Source organism: Ctenocephalides felis, unplaced genomic scaffold (genome assembly GCF_003426905.1).
Source record: "Ctenocephalides felis isolate EL2017-DRISC unplaced genomic scaffold, ASM342690v1 CF-g0.4_SCAFFOLD_03572, whole genome shotgun sequence".
Lineage (NCBI taxonomy): Eukaryota > Metazoa > Arthropoda > Insecta > Siphonaptera > Pulicidae > Ctenocephalides > Ctenocephalides felis.
The window spans coordinates 2,830,027-2,847,475 of NW_020539726.1; the positions used below are offsets into that span (position 1 = coordinate 2,830,027).

The following is a 17,449-nucleotide window of genomic DNA, read 5'->3' on the forward strand; positions in this document are numbered from 1 at the left end:
AGGTAAAAATAGTAAAACAGATATTTCTTGAATATTTTATTTTCAATTTGTTTATGTGGACTATATAACTGTTTTAAAGTAACAAATTTGTATGTTGTTTATAATTCTAGTACAATATATATAAAAATATGTAATCCAATTCATATATATATATATATATATATATATATATATATATATATATATATATATACATTATTTAGCTAGAGCAAAACCTAGCCGATTACGTCCCATATCAAATGTTGTATAAAATTTGCCAATAAAAATATCACCGAGAATCCATAAGAGCCCATTTTCAAAAGGTAAGTCTACACCCATAAATCCTGACAAACAAATCACTTTTTGATTGCGAATTTCTCGTATAATATAATCAGTTTTTTCTAATTTGAAACTTTTTCCATTTAAAATGAATTCAATTACTGGTAATTTTGTCATATTGCGACAATCGATCATATATTCACCTCCCATTATTGGGGTAGCACCTATAAAGTTATTTAATAATTGCATGTCTTCCTTAGGTCCAACAAAAAGTCTCGTGCCAGTATCTGCAATGGCCTCACATCCACCAACACAAAATGACTGATTTCCAACTTTAATCAAATCCATTTTAAATTGCCAAAAATCTGTTTTGGTCACAGGCAAATATGTAAATTCGCCACTGTAATGGTCTGGATCAGATCCACCCAGTAAAATTTCGCCGGCAATTGAAGCGGTAGGATCGCGGTTGAGATAAAAAGAAAAAACCGGGTTTTCAATCAATCCTTGTTGAAACATATTATAAAACACTGGAACTACACCATCGGTAGAAAGTGAACTGTATCCCAATCCGAGGATACCGTCAAATTTTGCGGTAACAAAAGCTAATCCTGGTTCAACCGTAGCTTCAGTAAACGTTTGATTTACAATATCTAATCCACCTATATTCACTGTGTCAGTAGATAAAAATCCAGTAACACTTCCAGATTCATATTCAATTGCACAATTGGTACCGTTTTTAATGTATGTGGAAGATTTTGAGCTGTCATATTTATTATGCACTAAACAAGCGACATTTGCGACTTGGCACTGTTGGGACGGAATCCATAGGTCTGACGATCCTGTGTCAAAATTAACATTGAATGCTTGCGGAGGATTACCAATGGTAATTCGTCCATAATACTGAGCATCTAGGTAATTTGATAATGGCTCAGGAATACTTTCAGGATCATACCTAAATGGTAACTGCTCTATTTTCTTTCCAAGTTCTTGCAATTGGGTACGAACACTTTTAACTTTATGTAATTGTACTCGTATGATATTTCCATAACATGATGCTATTAAAGATATTATGATAAACTGGTATAACATTTTGGAATATTTATAGCACAATACAGTCACAGCTTTGTTTCGTTATTACCATTTAGTAAATTTTCAATTTGACATCTCGTAATTTCCAATGACATTTTATATTTAGAAACTGATATATTCTTGCTTGCAATGTGTACAAAGTGATAAACGTCGACGTGACCCCAACATGGAAAACAAATATGTTTATAAAGCGATAAAATATATAATAGATAAAACTGAATTAAAAACAATGCATACTTTGTAAAAAAAACAACAAACAACCTATGAAATCACACCAACTAGATGCAAAAATATTGAGAGCAGAAAAAATCGACAGATTAGTTTCATGTACTATAATTTATGTTAGAAATGAAATTAAGATGAAATTTATCTAGTTGTAAGGAGCCTTATGCCTTAGGGCAAGTAGCATAAACTTGGTGTTATGAGTAAATAATCGACTTCATGAATAAGTATTGACATTTAACTATTTAGAAAAAAAAAGAAATGTTTATTAAGGCCATGAAATCTCTATCACCATAAAATGTTTCAATAAAATAGCCAAGAAAGTATATAACAATTATATATATATATATATATATAATATATATATATATATTATAGGTCATATATAAATTATCACATTATGTGACATAAAGTCACGTAATACAATACTAATACTATTTTTCTCTTTAAAGCTTATTAGATATATACTCTTTGCATAGCTGTGACCAGAAGGGCTATTCTCAAATAAAAATACATATATTTTATACATATTTTATATTTTTTATATATTTTTATATATATTTTATTTTGTTTACATTTCAGTTTTGTTCTGGCGATCAGGAGTAAATTAATATCACTTCGTTTCCAAATATTTATATTTATTAACTTTTCGTAGGGTAAGTTATTTTAACCGTCCAAAAATCGAAATTGAAATTTTTTACATTTCTTCACATTTTGAAGGTTTCTGAACATTTTGGCATACCTCAGGAAAAATGGAAGTGTGTGTGTATGTATGTATGTATGGATATTTGAATGGTGCAAAAAACATTCGATTCCTATTAATAGGAAGATGCGCTGAATAGTTTTTGGAAAAGACAGGTCCAGCCGTTTCGGAGTTACGAAGCAAAGAGTGCAGAAAATAGATTTTTTTTGTATATCGAAAATAATTCAGATCTTAAACGTAATTCTGATTTAGGTTCTAATATAATTTAAACAAATAATTTTAAATTTGCAATTCAGTTTATATAATTCTTATAAATATTAGACAATGTTACAATATTTATAATAATCTATTTGAAAACATTCAGTATTCCTCGAACATTTCGTTACGGTACGGAAAGTTCCAGCAATTTGCCTTAAGGCACCATGCCATACACCCCACTAGTTTATTGTTGTATTTATTTAGTTTTAATATTCACTTATTGAAATATACCTAGAACCTAGGTTTAATTTAGAAAATGAATTATACCGCATATTAAATGTGCATATAACTTAAACTTATATGTGCATAATTCAATTATCATCGTGGTTTTTGTTCGTTGTCTTTCCATTATCATTATAATCATAGTTTATCACTGTCTAGTGAACAGACAGAATCATTGAGAGAATCTTATCAGACTCTTATAATGTAATAGCTTTTCGCCCATATCGGTTGTTTAGCATTGACTACGAAGTTTGAGTCGTTTATTATTATTGACAAGCCAGACATTTTTATTATTCATCATAATAATGAAAGCAAAATAGAACTGCTAAAAGCTTTTATACAATTCATTGAATACATAACACCCGGCATATATCTGGATTGGCAAAGAATCCATTATAGTTCCAATTACTTTCAAAATTCTGTTTATCTTCGAGCAAAATAAAATATGAACTTTCGTAAGTAAAAAAAAGAATACCGAATTATAAGTCTCTGGAAAAGTTAACTTATATGTCATATCATCAATATATGTTTTGAATTGAATATACAATTTATTGATACTTTCATACATGATAAGACAGTACTTGGTCGAATTACACGAATTCAAAAAAAAAAAACTAGTGGGGTATATGGCATCGTGCCTTAAGGCAAATTGTCGAACCGTAACGAAATGTTCGAGAAATATTGAATGTTTTCAGATAGATTATTATAAATATTGTAACATTGTCTAATATTTATAAGAATTATATAAACTGTATTGCAAAGTTGAAATTATTTGTCTAAAATATATTACAACTTTAATCAGAACTAAAAATAAAATTTGAATTATTTTCGCAAAAAAAAATTAAGAAAAAAAATGTTGAAAAAAAATTGCAACAAAATTTTTTTTTTCCAAAATTAATTATTTTGTTAAAACAAGCAGAAAGTTATTTGAATCATTTAAATCGGACGCTTAGTTCCCTAAAAAACTGCCATTTTTGCGCATTTAGCTCTGTATCTTCGAAATGGCTGGGCCTGCCTTTGCCAAAAAATAATAACCACTTCTCCCAATCATTACTAATCTTTTTCAGATCCTTCAAATCGTATGCTCCGTTCTCTCAAAAACTCGATTTCTATTTTCTGCACTCTTTGCTCTTTATCTCCGTAACTGCTGGACCTGCTTTTACCAAAAACTAATCAGCACATCTCCCTATCAAAAGGAATCGATTTTTTTTTGAACCATTGAAATCGGTTGATCCGTGCGCCCGAAATCGTGACCGAAAAATTGTATTCATCCATACACACATCCATTTTTCTGAGGTATGCTAAAGTGTTCATAAACCTTTAAAACATCGAGAAATGCAAAAATTTTCAATTTCGAATTTTGGACGATTACAATATCTTACCCTACGGGAAGTTATAAAAGATACATAGAATGTTTTGAAAATTCATAACACAGCAAATACAGTTGTTCGCCCAAGTTCTGGAAAAAGACAAATAGCGCGATTTAAATATGTAATTCAAACAAAATTCGATTCGTACTGACGGTGTAAAAAGCTGATTAGTTTCTTCGGGTAATCTAATTACATCGTAATATTTGAACGTATGGGTTGAAGTAGGAGAGCTAGGCGCTTAATGTAAGAAAGGTAAGATCTCAAACGATATTAAAATATTTTTCTGCCTCGTTTGGACATGTACAACGTCCTGTCTAGCCAATAAACTGTCACGCACAAACACTATTTTTGTCATAGCCACTGTCCCGCGGGCCAACGCAAAATACAGAACTATGCAAGTCCGTCATTTTTGACAGGTAATATAAAAATGTGTTATCTAGAAATATACTTTTGTACTATTTTTATCGACTAATTTCAAATTTTATATATCTGAATGAATTAATAACTAATTAATTAAATAATATTAAATAATAATTAATCTGAATAACACCAAATTTCGTAATCTTTGATAATGCGCAACAATTTTTGTTTGCTTTTATTTCCTGGACTACAAAAATTACAAATTAAATCAAGTTGTAAACTCTGAGTTGCTCCAATCTACAAGTAATTCATTTTCCATCAAAGATTAGACCACATTGGTTTTAATGGGCAAAGGCTGTATTAAGAAAAACGACAGATGGATACTCCTGCAAAAGAACTTACAAAGTTTTTAGAGAAATATGGAAAAAACGATAAAAAACAAATATAAATAAGTAAATGAAAAGCGAAGGGAAAAGCCAAAAATAAATCAACAAAATTAAACTGAAGTAAACAGAACTAATAAATTCGGCAACTGAATCCGAAGAGTGGTATTTTCTAACTTCTGGTAAATATTACACACAAACGAAGTAGATTGGCCAGAGTATATCATGTATGATGTGTTACATGAAAAATGTGATACAGCTATTTTTAGCAAGGTTTCATTTTTGTTAAAAATGAAAAATGAACAAAAAAAAATGATAAGTGGTATTATTGTGGTTTTTTGTCGTTACTATTTGCTTCAGCAGATGTTACAACTAACTTCGAACAGAAGGTAAGACACTTTTTCTAGCAAATGATTAATTGTAAAATAATAAGCATTAGTTGTGGAGAACTGTTGTAGAGGAATAGTTGCAGCCCATCTTTAATTTGTATGAATATAATCAGTTCTTCCCAAGATATAATGATTTAGAGAAAACAAGCTCCTAACTACCCTACTAATACACAAAATTATAACAAATGTATTCTGAGTGGATAATATATATTAATTTGGAAATATGAATCTCATCATCAGTGTGTTATAATTTAAAATTTAAAATATGGAAACCCAAATTAGCATTATCTGTTATTCATTACAAGTCGTTCGATATACTGTCTTCTGCCACACCAACGATTGTCGAAGTCCGAATTCTATAACCACTTGAAAACCACTTGAAATTGAATAGTCACGCGATCAGATAGGAAAGGAAGGATTAGGGTCCAGTTCAACTTAGGTTTCCATATTTTAAATTTTAAATTATAACGCACTGATGAAACCTAGTCTCGAAACGTTTGAGAAAATTATTATTTAATAAATTAGTGCATAAAAGCGTGTTATTTGTTCATATTTCCAAATTAACAAAATTATAAGTTTATAATTAGATTATAGTTCCAGCACAAAATTCATAAAAAATATATTACTTAATTCCTGATAATTTCTATAGCATTAAAAATAATATCTAGGTAATACAATGAAATATTCATAAACATACAGTTGACTGCCCCTCCTCCGTGTGCGTCTGTCTTCATCAACAAATAATGAGGGCGCCATGCCTCCATCGGGACTTGGCGAAGAATCTTTCTGAGGACCGGGCGTATCGTCGGGAGCTACCCGGAAAGAAGCTCGTCGTGGGCCGACAGGTGAGGGGCCCCTTTCTTCAGGTGCGGCTGCACGCTGAGCTGTCTGCATAACTCCCGGTGCATACACATCATAAGCGGATGCTCTGTAAGCATAAAAATAATAAAAATATAGCATATAGTTTTCGTCTTCAATTAAATCTAACTATATGATTTCTAATTAAAATATAAAAGCATTTAAATTACTTGTAATTATATTAATTACAGTGCATGTATTTTCTGAATTTGTAGCTTATTATTCCAAATTTTATTTAATTTATATAATTCAACCAATTTTTGTAGAATTGTTTAGTGCACAAACTTTATGGCCATGTTAAATTTTATGAAAAAAATTTAAATATCAAGCTTCTGCTATAAGGAAGTTCTGACACGATTACATATATAATTTGTAATTTGCATTTCAAATAAATGGTAACTTTTTTACACAACTAGAAGTATTGTAGACTGCACACTTACTATTTAGCTAATTCCAAAGCCATTTCTAATGTCTTGGCCGGTCTTTTCGAAAACCTAATCGCGGCCAATGGTTATAATAACGTTTTTAAATTTGTGAAATTTTGACTTATCGCATCACAAAACTCTTGACATAAGTTTTCACGATCATCATATTTTTTCAAACTTGCATCAAAATTTTAAAATTAAATGGCTGATTAAAGAGCCGTAATATTTTATTATGATCTATAGGTCCATGATACTTATGGTCAAAAAAAGTTTCATAACTAGTGATGTATGGCATCGTGCCTTAAGGAAAATTGCTGGAACTTCGAGTTTTTCGAGGTTACTATATACCTTTGAGGTTATTACTAAAATTAGAAATATTTTTACAAAAGACATATTACAGTTGCCAGCAAAATAGCCAAAACAAACAAGCAGTCAATAATGAACAGGGCCACAGATCATGACAAATCAGATGTTTCGCAAACAAATTATTTCACAACCCAATCACAAAATATGGCAAGCGCTCGCGCATGATCTGACATCATGTGATATTTTTCTACTGGTCATCTTGTAAAAAATATGCATACTAACTGTCCTCAAACCAACTATGTCTCAAAAGAAGCAATCAGAGCAGAAATTGCAAAGAAACCCTCATAGAACACATAGCCTCCTCTGTATCAAAAACAAAATATTCTTTTTTACAAATTAACTTTATTATATTGTAAACATTTAGCAATACACAAACTTTTGGTTATGGTCATCATTTGATATTTCGTTGTAGTATGTAGTTTTTTTAAATACATCCATTGTTTCTGCAGGACCATGTATTTACACTTATGTCTACAAAAAATATTTGTTGATAAGCTAAGAGATATTTCATCTTTTCTTCTATATGCTTCTTTTTAAACAAATGTGGTTTGAGTTTTTGGAACAAATCATCATTTTTTCGTAAAACCATAGTGATTTCATTTCGTTTTCTCTTTTTAACATTTATCACTTGTACCGACATTTTCAGCGCTTTTGTTTGAATCAAAAATTTAGATACACGTAACTTTGAATAATATTATATTATATGCCATGAATATGGATAAAAAGACTATTAGGCACTAAAAATTGCTTTATACTGGGTACGACGAGCGCCACGACGCATGGAGGCATATATAAAGTGAAAAGGCAGGTGCGAGAAAAACCTACCACCTTAGAAGCTGACAACAAGGGTTCCAACTATTTGAGAAGTAACTAAAAAATCCAAGTAACATAAATATAAACTGACCAATACAAATATGTCGTAAAAAGTGAAGAATATCATTGCATCTATTACTATCTGATTGACAATAGATTGAAAGCCTTAAATATTGATTAAATATGAAAGTGATGAAAGTCAATTTACATGCGAGAAAAGTCAGATATATAAGTCTGTTGCGCCTGTTAATGTAGTAAATACTAAGAAGAACTAGTGGTCTGTGGCATCGTGTCTTAAGGCAAATTGCTGGAACTTCCAGTACCAAAAGTTTGAGAGTTGAAAAATGTAAACTAGTGGAGTGCATGGCATCGTGCCTTAAGGCATATTGCTGGAACTTCCCGTACCGCAATTAAAAATCTTGGTATGGAACCCAAAAAATTTTATACAAAATGTGTACACATTATTGAAATTTCTATAAAATATCTGATAATATGATGTACATATGTCCAATAAACATTTTTGACCGCCAAACGACATTTTTTTAACTTCCCGTAGGGTAAGTTATTGTAATGGGCCGAAAATCGAAATTGAAAATTTTTACATTTTTCGACGATTTGAAGGTTTCTGAACATTTTGGCATACCTCAGAAAAAATGGATGTGTGTGTGTGTGTATGTATGTATGGATACAAATTTCCAGTCACGTTTTCGGGCGCACGGATCAAACGATTTGAATGGTTCAAAAAACATTCGATTCCTATTGATAGGGAAAAGAGCTGATTAGTTTTTGGCGAAGCCAGTCTAGCCGTTTCGGAGATACGGAGCAAAGAGTGCAGGAAATAGAAATCGACTTTTTGAGAGAACGGAGTATCCGATTTGAATGATCTAAAAAACATTCAATTAGTAATGATTGGGAGAAGCGTCTATTACGTTTTGGCAAAGGCAGGCCCAGCCATTTCGAAGACACGGAGCTAAATATGTAAGAAATGGCAGTTTTTGAGAGAACTAAGCGTCCGATTTAAATGATTCAAAGAACTTTCTGCTTGTCTTAACAAAATAATTGATTCTGGAAAAAAAATAGTATAATTTTTTTTTTTTTAGTTTTTCTTGTATATCGAAAATAATTCAGATTTTATTTTTATTCTGACTAAAGTTCTAATATGACTTAAACAAATAATTTTAAATTTGCAATTCAGTTTATATACTTCTTATAAATATTAGACAATGTTACAATATTTATAATAATCTATTTGAAAACATTCAGTATTCCTCGAACATTTCGTTACGGTACGGGAAGTTCCAGCAATTTGCCTTAAGGCACGATGCCACCCACCCCACTAGTTAATTTATTTTTATAGAGAGTCTATAACAGCTAGACCTGCCTCCCCAAAAATTTAATCAGTTGTTTATCTTGTCAATAAAAGTATAATGTTTTTTGAATTATTAAATGCGGACATTCCGTTCTCTTAAATACTGAGTTACCGTTTTTGCCACTTTTGCCCCGTATCTTTAGAACGGCTAAACCTGCCTTCGCTAAAAACTGATCAGCTCATCTCCTTAGTTAGCTGGAACGGCTAAACCTGCTTTCGCCAAAAACTTATCAGCTCATCTCCTTATCAATACGAACCGAATGTTTTTTGAATTATTCAAATCGGTTGATCGGTGTTCCCGAAATCGTCGACAAAAATTTGTATCTGTACACACACATACACCCTACGGGAAGTTAAAAAAAGATTTTTAATTAATCAATTATTAATTATTAATTAATAATGTTTATATATGTTTTGTGATTGAGTTCACGTTAAAAGTCCGTGTTAAAATATAGATTATGAAATGTATAGTGTTTTCTAGACAAAAAATATCAAAATTCAGTCATTGTTTACAATTAGTTTATATATGTTGAATGGTTAAACATTTCAAGGAATGTGTGTTATTGAAAGCGAAAAATGTTTAAATAAAGTTTTAGATAGTTTTAGGTTTCAGAGTTAATGTGAACAAATAACGAGATTCGTTTGGAATGGGATTATATATGACGGGAAAGCCACGAAAGTCTATTTTCACTTGATATATGAGAGATCTATAATCTCAAGTGAAAATCACTATTGATGCTTATTAAGCTGACTAGCGGTTGCTAATCTACCTTTTTACTACGGACACATGATCAGCTTCGAAAACCTTTTGGTGATTAAAATTATGAACTCTAATCTACATTACGTACAATTATTATTATATGGTTTATTTCGTCTATTATCGTTCTTAACGTATGGTGACCCAAAATCGTAATATTTTTCCTACAATTTTTTTAAGGATTTCAATGCGCCATATACCCTTATAAGCCATATGGTGATAGAAAAATAGTTTAGCTGTGAGTGCATGTGATGTATTATTAACTTCCCGTAGGGTAAGTTATTGTAATGGGCCGAAAATCGAAATTGAAAATTTTTACATTTCTCGACGTTTTGAAGGTTTCTGAATATTTTGGCATACCTCAGAAAAAAATGGATGTGTGTGTGTATGTATGTATGGATACAAATTTCCAGTCACGTTTTCGGGCGCACGGATCAACCGATTTGAATGGTTTAAAAAGCATTCGATTCCTATTGATAGGGAGATAAACTGATTAGTTTTTGGCAAAGGCAGGTCCAGCAGTTACTGAGATGAAGAGCAAAAAGTGCAGAAAATAGAAATCAAGTTTTTGACAGAACGGAGTATCCGATTTGAATGATCTAAAAAACATTCAATTAGTAATGATTGGGAAAAGTGTTTATTAATTTTTGGCAAAGGCAGGCCCAGCCATTTCGAAGATACGGAGCTATATGTGTGAATAATGGCAGTTTTTGAGAGAACTAAGTGTCCGATTTAAATGATTCAAATAACTTTCTGCTTGTCTTAACAAAATAATTGATTTTGGAAACAAAATTTGTTTCAACTTTTTTTTTTCAAACAAAAAAATTTTTTTGTATATCGAGAACTGGTATACATAATACATATACTTATATTGCATTGCTGGAAACGCTATATTTGTCAAAAAAAATTATATAGTTTTAACTATAATATATATAATTCCAGGTCATAGATTTATGGGGCACTTCACGAATTGATGAGCGCATTAACTCACAAATACAAACAAGACTAATTTGAATGGCGTGCTGAAGCATCAAAATTAATTTATGGTTTACGAATGATTATAATTAATAGCTGCTAAATTATCGTGATAATAATGAATAGTAAAATTTAACGATGATTATTATTTTATTGTAATTCAGTAATTTTAATTTAATATTATGATGTTGTTAAGGAATTGGCAATTTCTTGATAATTTTATTATTTGAAAATTTGAGTAATAGTAATTTTATTTCTAGATCTTACTCGCAATTTAACATTGAAAATATTAATTATTAGAGAGAATGTGGTCAAGTTCGAGGTGCTGTCATTAATGGAGAGATTTGATACTACGGCGAGAGCAGCAAAGACTTTGAGGCGGCAGTACTCTCAAACTATCAATTTTACAAAAAAACGGTTTTCTAAGGAATTGTAGGAAATTTTATCTAGTTTAACTCGTACATAGATACTTTTATCGCAGAATCAGCCAACAAGGAGATATTTTAAAAAAGCTGTTGTTTGACGCCATTTTTCCAATATGGCGGCAACTTGCCGCTCAAATTTGAGGTGGCAAAGTTGATTTTCGTAAAGAGCACCTCGAAATCTATGAGATTACCAATTTTCAGAATTCCCGGAGTACTGTACCGGCAACAGCCTTTTTTTGCACCAAATGACTGGACTATAAAAATAAAAACCAAGAAATGGCATGATTTTTGTTAATACATTTGGCTTACATTTAGTTCCAATGATTCCATCTAGCACTGAACTGAATTTGATTAAAATACACTAGCAAAATTATGTAATTTTTATTTCTCATTTTCATTCTCATAGAAATACTTCATAGAAAAACTAAAGTTATTTTTCAGAAAAAAAATTCTGATTTTTTTCATTAAAAAAACTTATACCTGTTTTCAGTTGTTCTGTTGAAAGTATCTAGCAATTCATTCTATAATTATACTAGAACGTCAGATCACCGACAGTATTACTATAGCCTATGATGTATCACTAGCGGTAACTACAGGGTGGTTTATGGAGTAATAATGTATCAACAGATTCTTGATTAGTTAATTTATTCAACGCCATGTCGTGATCAGGAAAGCTCTAGGTAAGATTCAAGCAACTGCACATATAAACTTGCAAACTAGTTACAATACACAAAATTGTTCCAAAATTTGAGCGCCTTAAAATGATTTGCAGAGTATGATACGTGTAGTATTATACAATAAGCTTTCTGAAAATTGTATAAATTATTCAACAAACAACAACAACGGAACTTCCCGTTGAATACTGAATGTTTTCAAATAGATTATTATAAATATTATATCATTGTCTAATATAAAATAATAAAATAAAATCTGAAATATTTTCGATATACAAAAAAAAAAAAAAAAAATGAAACAAAATTTTTTTTTCCAAAATAAATTATTTTGTTAAGACAAGCAAAAAGTTCTTTGAATCATTTAAATCGGACGCTTAGTTCTCTCAAAAACTGCCATTTTTTACATATTTAGCTCCGTATCTTCGAAATGGCTGGGCCTGCCTTTTCCAAAAACTAATAAACACTTCTCCCAATCATTACTAATTGAATGTTTTTTAGATCATTCAAATCGGATACTCCGTTCTCTCAAAAATTCGATTTCTATTTTCTGCACTCTTTGCTCTGTATCTCCGAAACGGCTGGACCTGCCTTTGCCAAAAACTAATCAGCTCTTTTCCTTATCAATAGGAATCGAATGTTTTTTGAACCATTTGAATCGGTTGATCCGTGCGCCCTAAAACGTGACTGGAAATTTGTATCCACACATACATACACACACGCACACACACACACACACATCCATTTTTTCTGAGGTATGCCAAAACGTTCAGAAACCTTCAAAGCGTCGAGAAATGTAAAAATTTTCAATTCCGATTTTCGGCCCATTACAATAACTTACCCTACGGGAAGTTAAAAAGTAAAATAATAGTAAAATTAAAATATTAAATAATTGCATTGATTTTGATAAAGCAAATATTACACAGGCCAACAGAGAAAATGGTGCAAACGATTTTAATGCTGTTTTTAAGTATATTTGGGGCGCTGATTTCAAAAATGACATTGTTTTTTTTCTATGAGCTTTAGTTTTCAAGATATGATATACAGTAGAACCTCGATTATCCGGACTAATTGTTGTCGATGGGCATCCGGATAATCAAAAATCGGTCTTCATCATTTTCCGATTTTCACTCCCCTCTTCACGTGTACGAAAAGACAAAATTGAATCGGCATTCTTTTTGATATCGCTTATAGTGGATGTACCTACACCATACCTATCAGCTAATTTACGGCCGGTTTCGCCTTTTTTAATGATTCTATAATATTTATTTTATTTTTAAGGGATAACACCACCCTTTAAAAATGTATATATGCACGTCAGAACACACTAGTAAAATTGCAAACAAACTACATAAAGCGATAATGCAGCGCGGGGCAGCGAAACAGCGGCGCGGTCGAAATATACAAGTTCAGACGCGATTATGTCCGGATAATCGCGAATCCGTATAACCGAGGTCCGGATAATCGAGGTTCTACTGTATATGATATATAAGGAATGAAAGTATAAAATAGCAATACAATTCAGAATGTTATTTTAATGAGATATGGCTACTCGTACACACAAACTTACAAGACCCATTCGGCCTTTTCCGTGACGACCTACAATGGACCTGGTTTCGGCAACTTCTTTCCAAGTTCAAAACTAGAGCTGATACGCATAAATGGTTTGCAGATTTGATATCAGCGCAAAAAATACTATAACAATCAGCTCTAACATTTGATGCACCAAACAAAAAAAAATTGTAGGCCTGTGTTATAGACCAGTTTGGGATATTTAAGTTAAGGCGATAATGAAATATAGCTAGTGAGTCAAATATATACATACATATATATATATATATATATATATGTATATATAGATATATATAAATTAACATATAACATCGTCTTGAAGTCATTTCATTTCTCACATTTTATAATCTTCAATTAGGATTTACAAATTCTACTTTCAACATAAAGTTATTCTGGGATAGCTCAGCAGCGTCTTCACTTGAAAACTTTCATTCAACGTATATTTATACATTGAGAGTTAATTAATTGAAGCCGCAAAGTTATGATAGAAGAACTTCAACCTCCGCACAGTATATTTGCGGTTCAGTTGTTTGCAAGAATTTATAGAAATGACAGATCCGACGTTTTGCTTCTTAGTAAATTGTTAAGAAATTTCCAGTTTTCAATAGAGATGATGCTGCAATTATGAAGTTATAAAACAATTGAAATGAATTTTTATAACGCATTCTTATATTTTATTGTAAAAAAACTTTATAAAGATATATATTCTTACAAATATTTCTGAAAATATCATGTACTTTCAATATTGGTACGGATATCTGTATCAGGTAAAAATTAGTTCAAATAACTTAAATTTTCAATCAAGATTTTATATAATGAAAATCGTTTGTACAAAGTGATTTCATTAACTAACATATCACAATTCTTGTGAGATTGTAAATAGCTTAATAGTTAATAAAAAGTATTTACACTTGCTATTTTTTTGTATGTATAAATGTATGTCTTGAAAAGGGCAGACAAAAAGATTGGTTATGCATCTAAATTGATACTTTCTTCTAAAATTGTTCAGTAAAACTCGAGTGTTCCATGCAAAAGGGTTAGATTAAATATTTGGTATAGTAAATATCAAGTATTTTTGGAATGTTTTCTACAAGTTATATATATATATATATAGATTCGCAACTTGAAAATATGAAAATATTATTACTAGGATAGGGCGAAACCTAAAGACCCGATATAACCTAAAGGCAGGGTAAAAAGATATACCATCAATAACTCAAAAACAAGCTAGGTATAGAATGTGTTAATAATACTATTTCAGATTAAAAGACTAAAGATATGTAATCAGTCGCTATCAACTAAACAATTCTTGTTTTGTAGTTTTTTTGGTTTTGAGCGCTTGCATTTAGTTTATGATACCTGCATATAATTATTAGATACACGTTATTTAAATATTTTATAAGGGGACAGAAGACCAATTTTAGAAGAATAGTAAAAAACATAGTTCGATAGTTGATGGGGTCCAAAGGAAAAAAGATGTAGTATGTTTGTATGAATATTAAAGCGGGTCGATTTGTATGGGTCAAAATGAGATACTTTGCTGAAGAACCCATACATCTATAATGAATTTTGATGACCCGTGTATAAAGTAAACGTAAAAATATCTACAAATATTTTCTATTTTGAAGATTTACACTACGTGGGTAAAACTTATCCTACCCCCTATGTAAAAAATCCAAAATGATAAAAGAAGTGAAAATCACATCCAAATATTTTGATTGAATTAACCATATTGTAACAACAATTGAAGGTCCAAGTCGTGGGTTGAAAAGATCATTAAGAAATGTAACATCCTCTGAGGAGGTTGGTCGGGTCCGGGCGCGAGCCCTTAGACCCGCTTAGTGTATAGTGGTGTGTGTATTGTGCCAGGAGAGAAAAACCTGTTCCAGCAAAGGTCAGATACATTATTGTTTATAAGTCCCTCTGTTCCAATACTCCGTTTATGTTAATCCGGTTAATCGGTTTATAGATTGTGAATTAGAGTTTAGGCAGAGGACATGACTGTACGCAAGTTTGGTTTAATACCAAAGTAATATTAAATAAGTCAAAAGTACATTTTGTTTCATTCGCGTAGTTAGTTGGTTTAGTTTCCATAGGTAATTACAGGGTGTTTATAGAAGTCGAGTTAAGGAGTTGGAGTAACCCTTTCGTAATGGGGTTGCAACGCTAAGATGTAATATGTGGAAGTCGTTGCAATCCCGAGAAGAGGGCTATCAACCCCTATCCGTCACAACATTAGTAAATACATTCAATAAAAACATAAATTATCAAACCTTCTAGGTATGGGCGCAGGCAATCCAAGTCCTGTGCCTCCTTCACTATCTCGTCCACCCGGCAAACCGCCAGCCGTCTGTCCTCCTGCACCTCCAGCGCTTTTAAGTTCCTCATCGTAACTGTGCTGCTTCGTTATTCGCACTGATTGTCTACGAGAAGCGGGAGTTCGTTGGATTGACGGTATATTAGCCATAAACTCCTCGCCGCGTCTAGGCGGTGAATTCGAACGACTACATGCCCCACTTCGCATTCCGGACCTGTTGCGCCAGTCGAGGTCGCCGCCTGGTGACTTGGCTCCTGATCCCTTGAGCTATTTGTAAAAGAGAGAAAAATGATCCATTGTAGATGTAAGTACTAGTTTATGTCAAAATTTGCGTCTAGATTGCAAGTATAACATTTTATAGTGCCATAAAAGATATTGATTTTATTCTACTTCTGCTTTATTGCGTCGTTTTGTGTGTGAACTGTTTCATTGCTACAACTTTTGCTTTTAAATCTATAAAGAATTTGATAATAAATTTTTTTCATTACATTTATTTTCTATTTTAATATTGAATTTAACATTTACTTTTATTGTGAAAAATATAAATTTATGCAAATTGAATATGAGAAATGACAAAAGATTCTTGCCATAAGATGCTGAATGTATAGCATGCGACAAGAGTTATTTGATATTCATGTTTCTCAGAAAACTGTAGGTGTAATATTAGCATCTACAAAATGGATAGTATAAGTATAAAGAATGTACATTCAAATATATAAGTAATTTGAAAATATAAAAATAGCCCGGAAAAATGAAATGAAAATATAAAAACTACGATTTTAATTTTGAAGATATTGATTCCACTAATTTTGAAGATACCATTTTGTGACCCGGGTTTTTCTAAAACCAATAAATATTAGATACAACTAGTATGCTCATATGAAAAAGGCGGGTTAAATTACCCTTTCACATTCATAATTTTGAATTTTTATTTACAATTTTACAAAAATTAACAAAAAACCTGAAAATTAACGTCTTGACGGCCTGAAATAGGTGCTAATTATTATTAAATAATTATGAAGAAACTTGAACGAAATTTTATAATTACTTTGAAAGTTGATAATACATATAAATCCAAAATATAAGATAAAATGTTACCTATAGTCAAATAATAAAGTTTTTACACAGTAATTCTGATTTGAAAAGTTACTATAATACTTTGAAAGAGACGGATTTTTATTGCATTCTTAATAGTATTTATTATTTTGAAATACTTGAATCTGTTCTCCCCTTGGCTGTCTCATTTTACCTATATGAGGTAAGAGCCAGGTGACAAACTACAAAAAAAAACAGCAAATAAAATGCAATTCTACAATGATGATTTAGCAGAGAGTTTTACTGAACATAGTCAGATACTTGTTTGTTTGTGTTATTTGTTGTGACATAATTGGTTTGGTTTTTAGATTTTACAATATAATTGCTCAAATATAAATTGCCCCGCTCAACCCTCTTTATTTTTTTTGAGAATCATAAAAACAATTTTTTATTATTTATTTTAAAATTTATCATTTAATTTAAAATTACTGTAAGGAATCACTCATGTACTTGAAAGAAACTCTGTATAGAGAGTTTATGCAAGATCTTATACTTTCATTACTTCAAAATTAAATTTATATATTTTAAAATGAAGTTTGACAGTTTTATAAA

General features: G+C 31.1%; 2 protein-coding genes across 2 annotated transcripts in view; both read right to left on the reverse strand.

The window, feature by feature from the left end:
* LOC113387896 overlaps window positions 1-17,449 on the reverse strand; it is an 81,593-nt gene that overhangs the window by 56,355 nt on the left and 7,789 nt on the right. Inside the window, exons 3-4 of the mRNA XM_026625285.1 lie at window positions 15,759-16,069; window positions 5,952-6,182 (exon numbers count right to left, since the gene is read on the reverse strand). Coding sequence (XP_026481070.1) covers window positions 5,952-6,182; window positions 15,759-16,069 — 542 coding nt within the window. The remainder of the gene's footprint in view (window positions 1-5,951; window positions 6,183-15,758; window positions 16,070-17,449) is intronic.
* Window positions 196-1,347, reverse strand: LOC113387604 (lysosomal aspartic protease-like). The gene has a single exon (XM_026624951.1). The coding sequence runs from the start codon at window positions 1,345-1,347 to the stop codon at window positions 196-198; it is 1,152 nt and encodes a 383-aa protein (XP_026480736.1).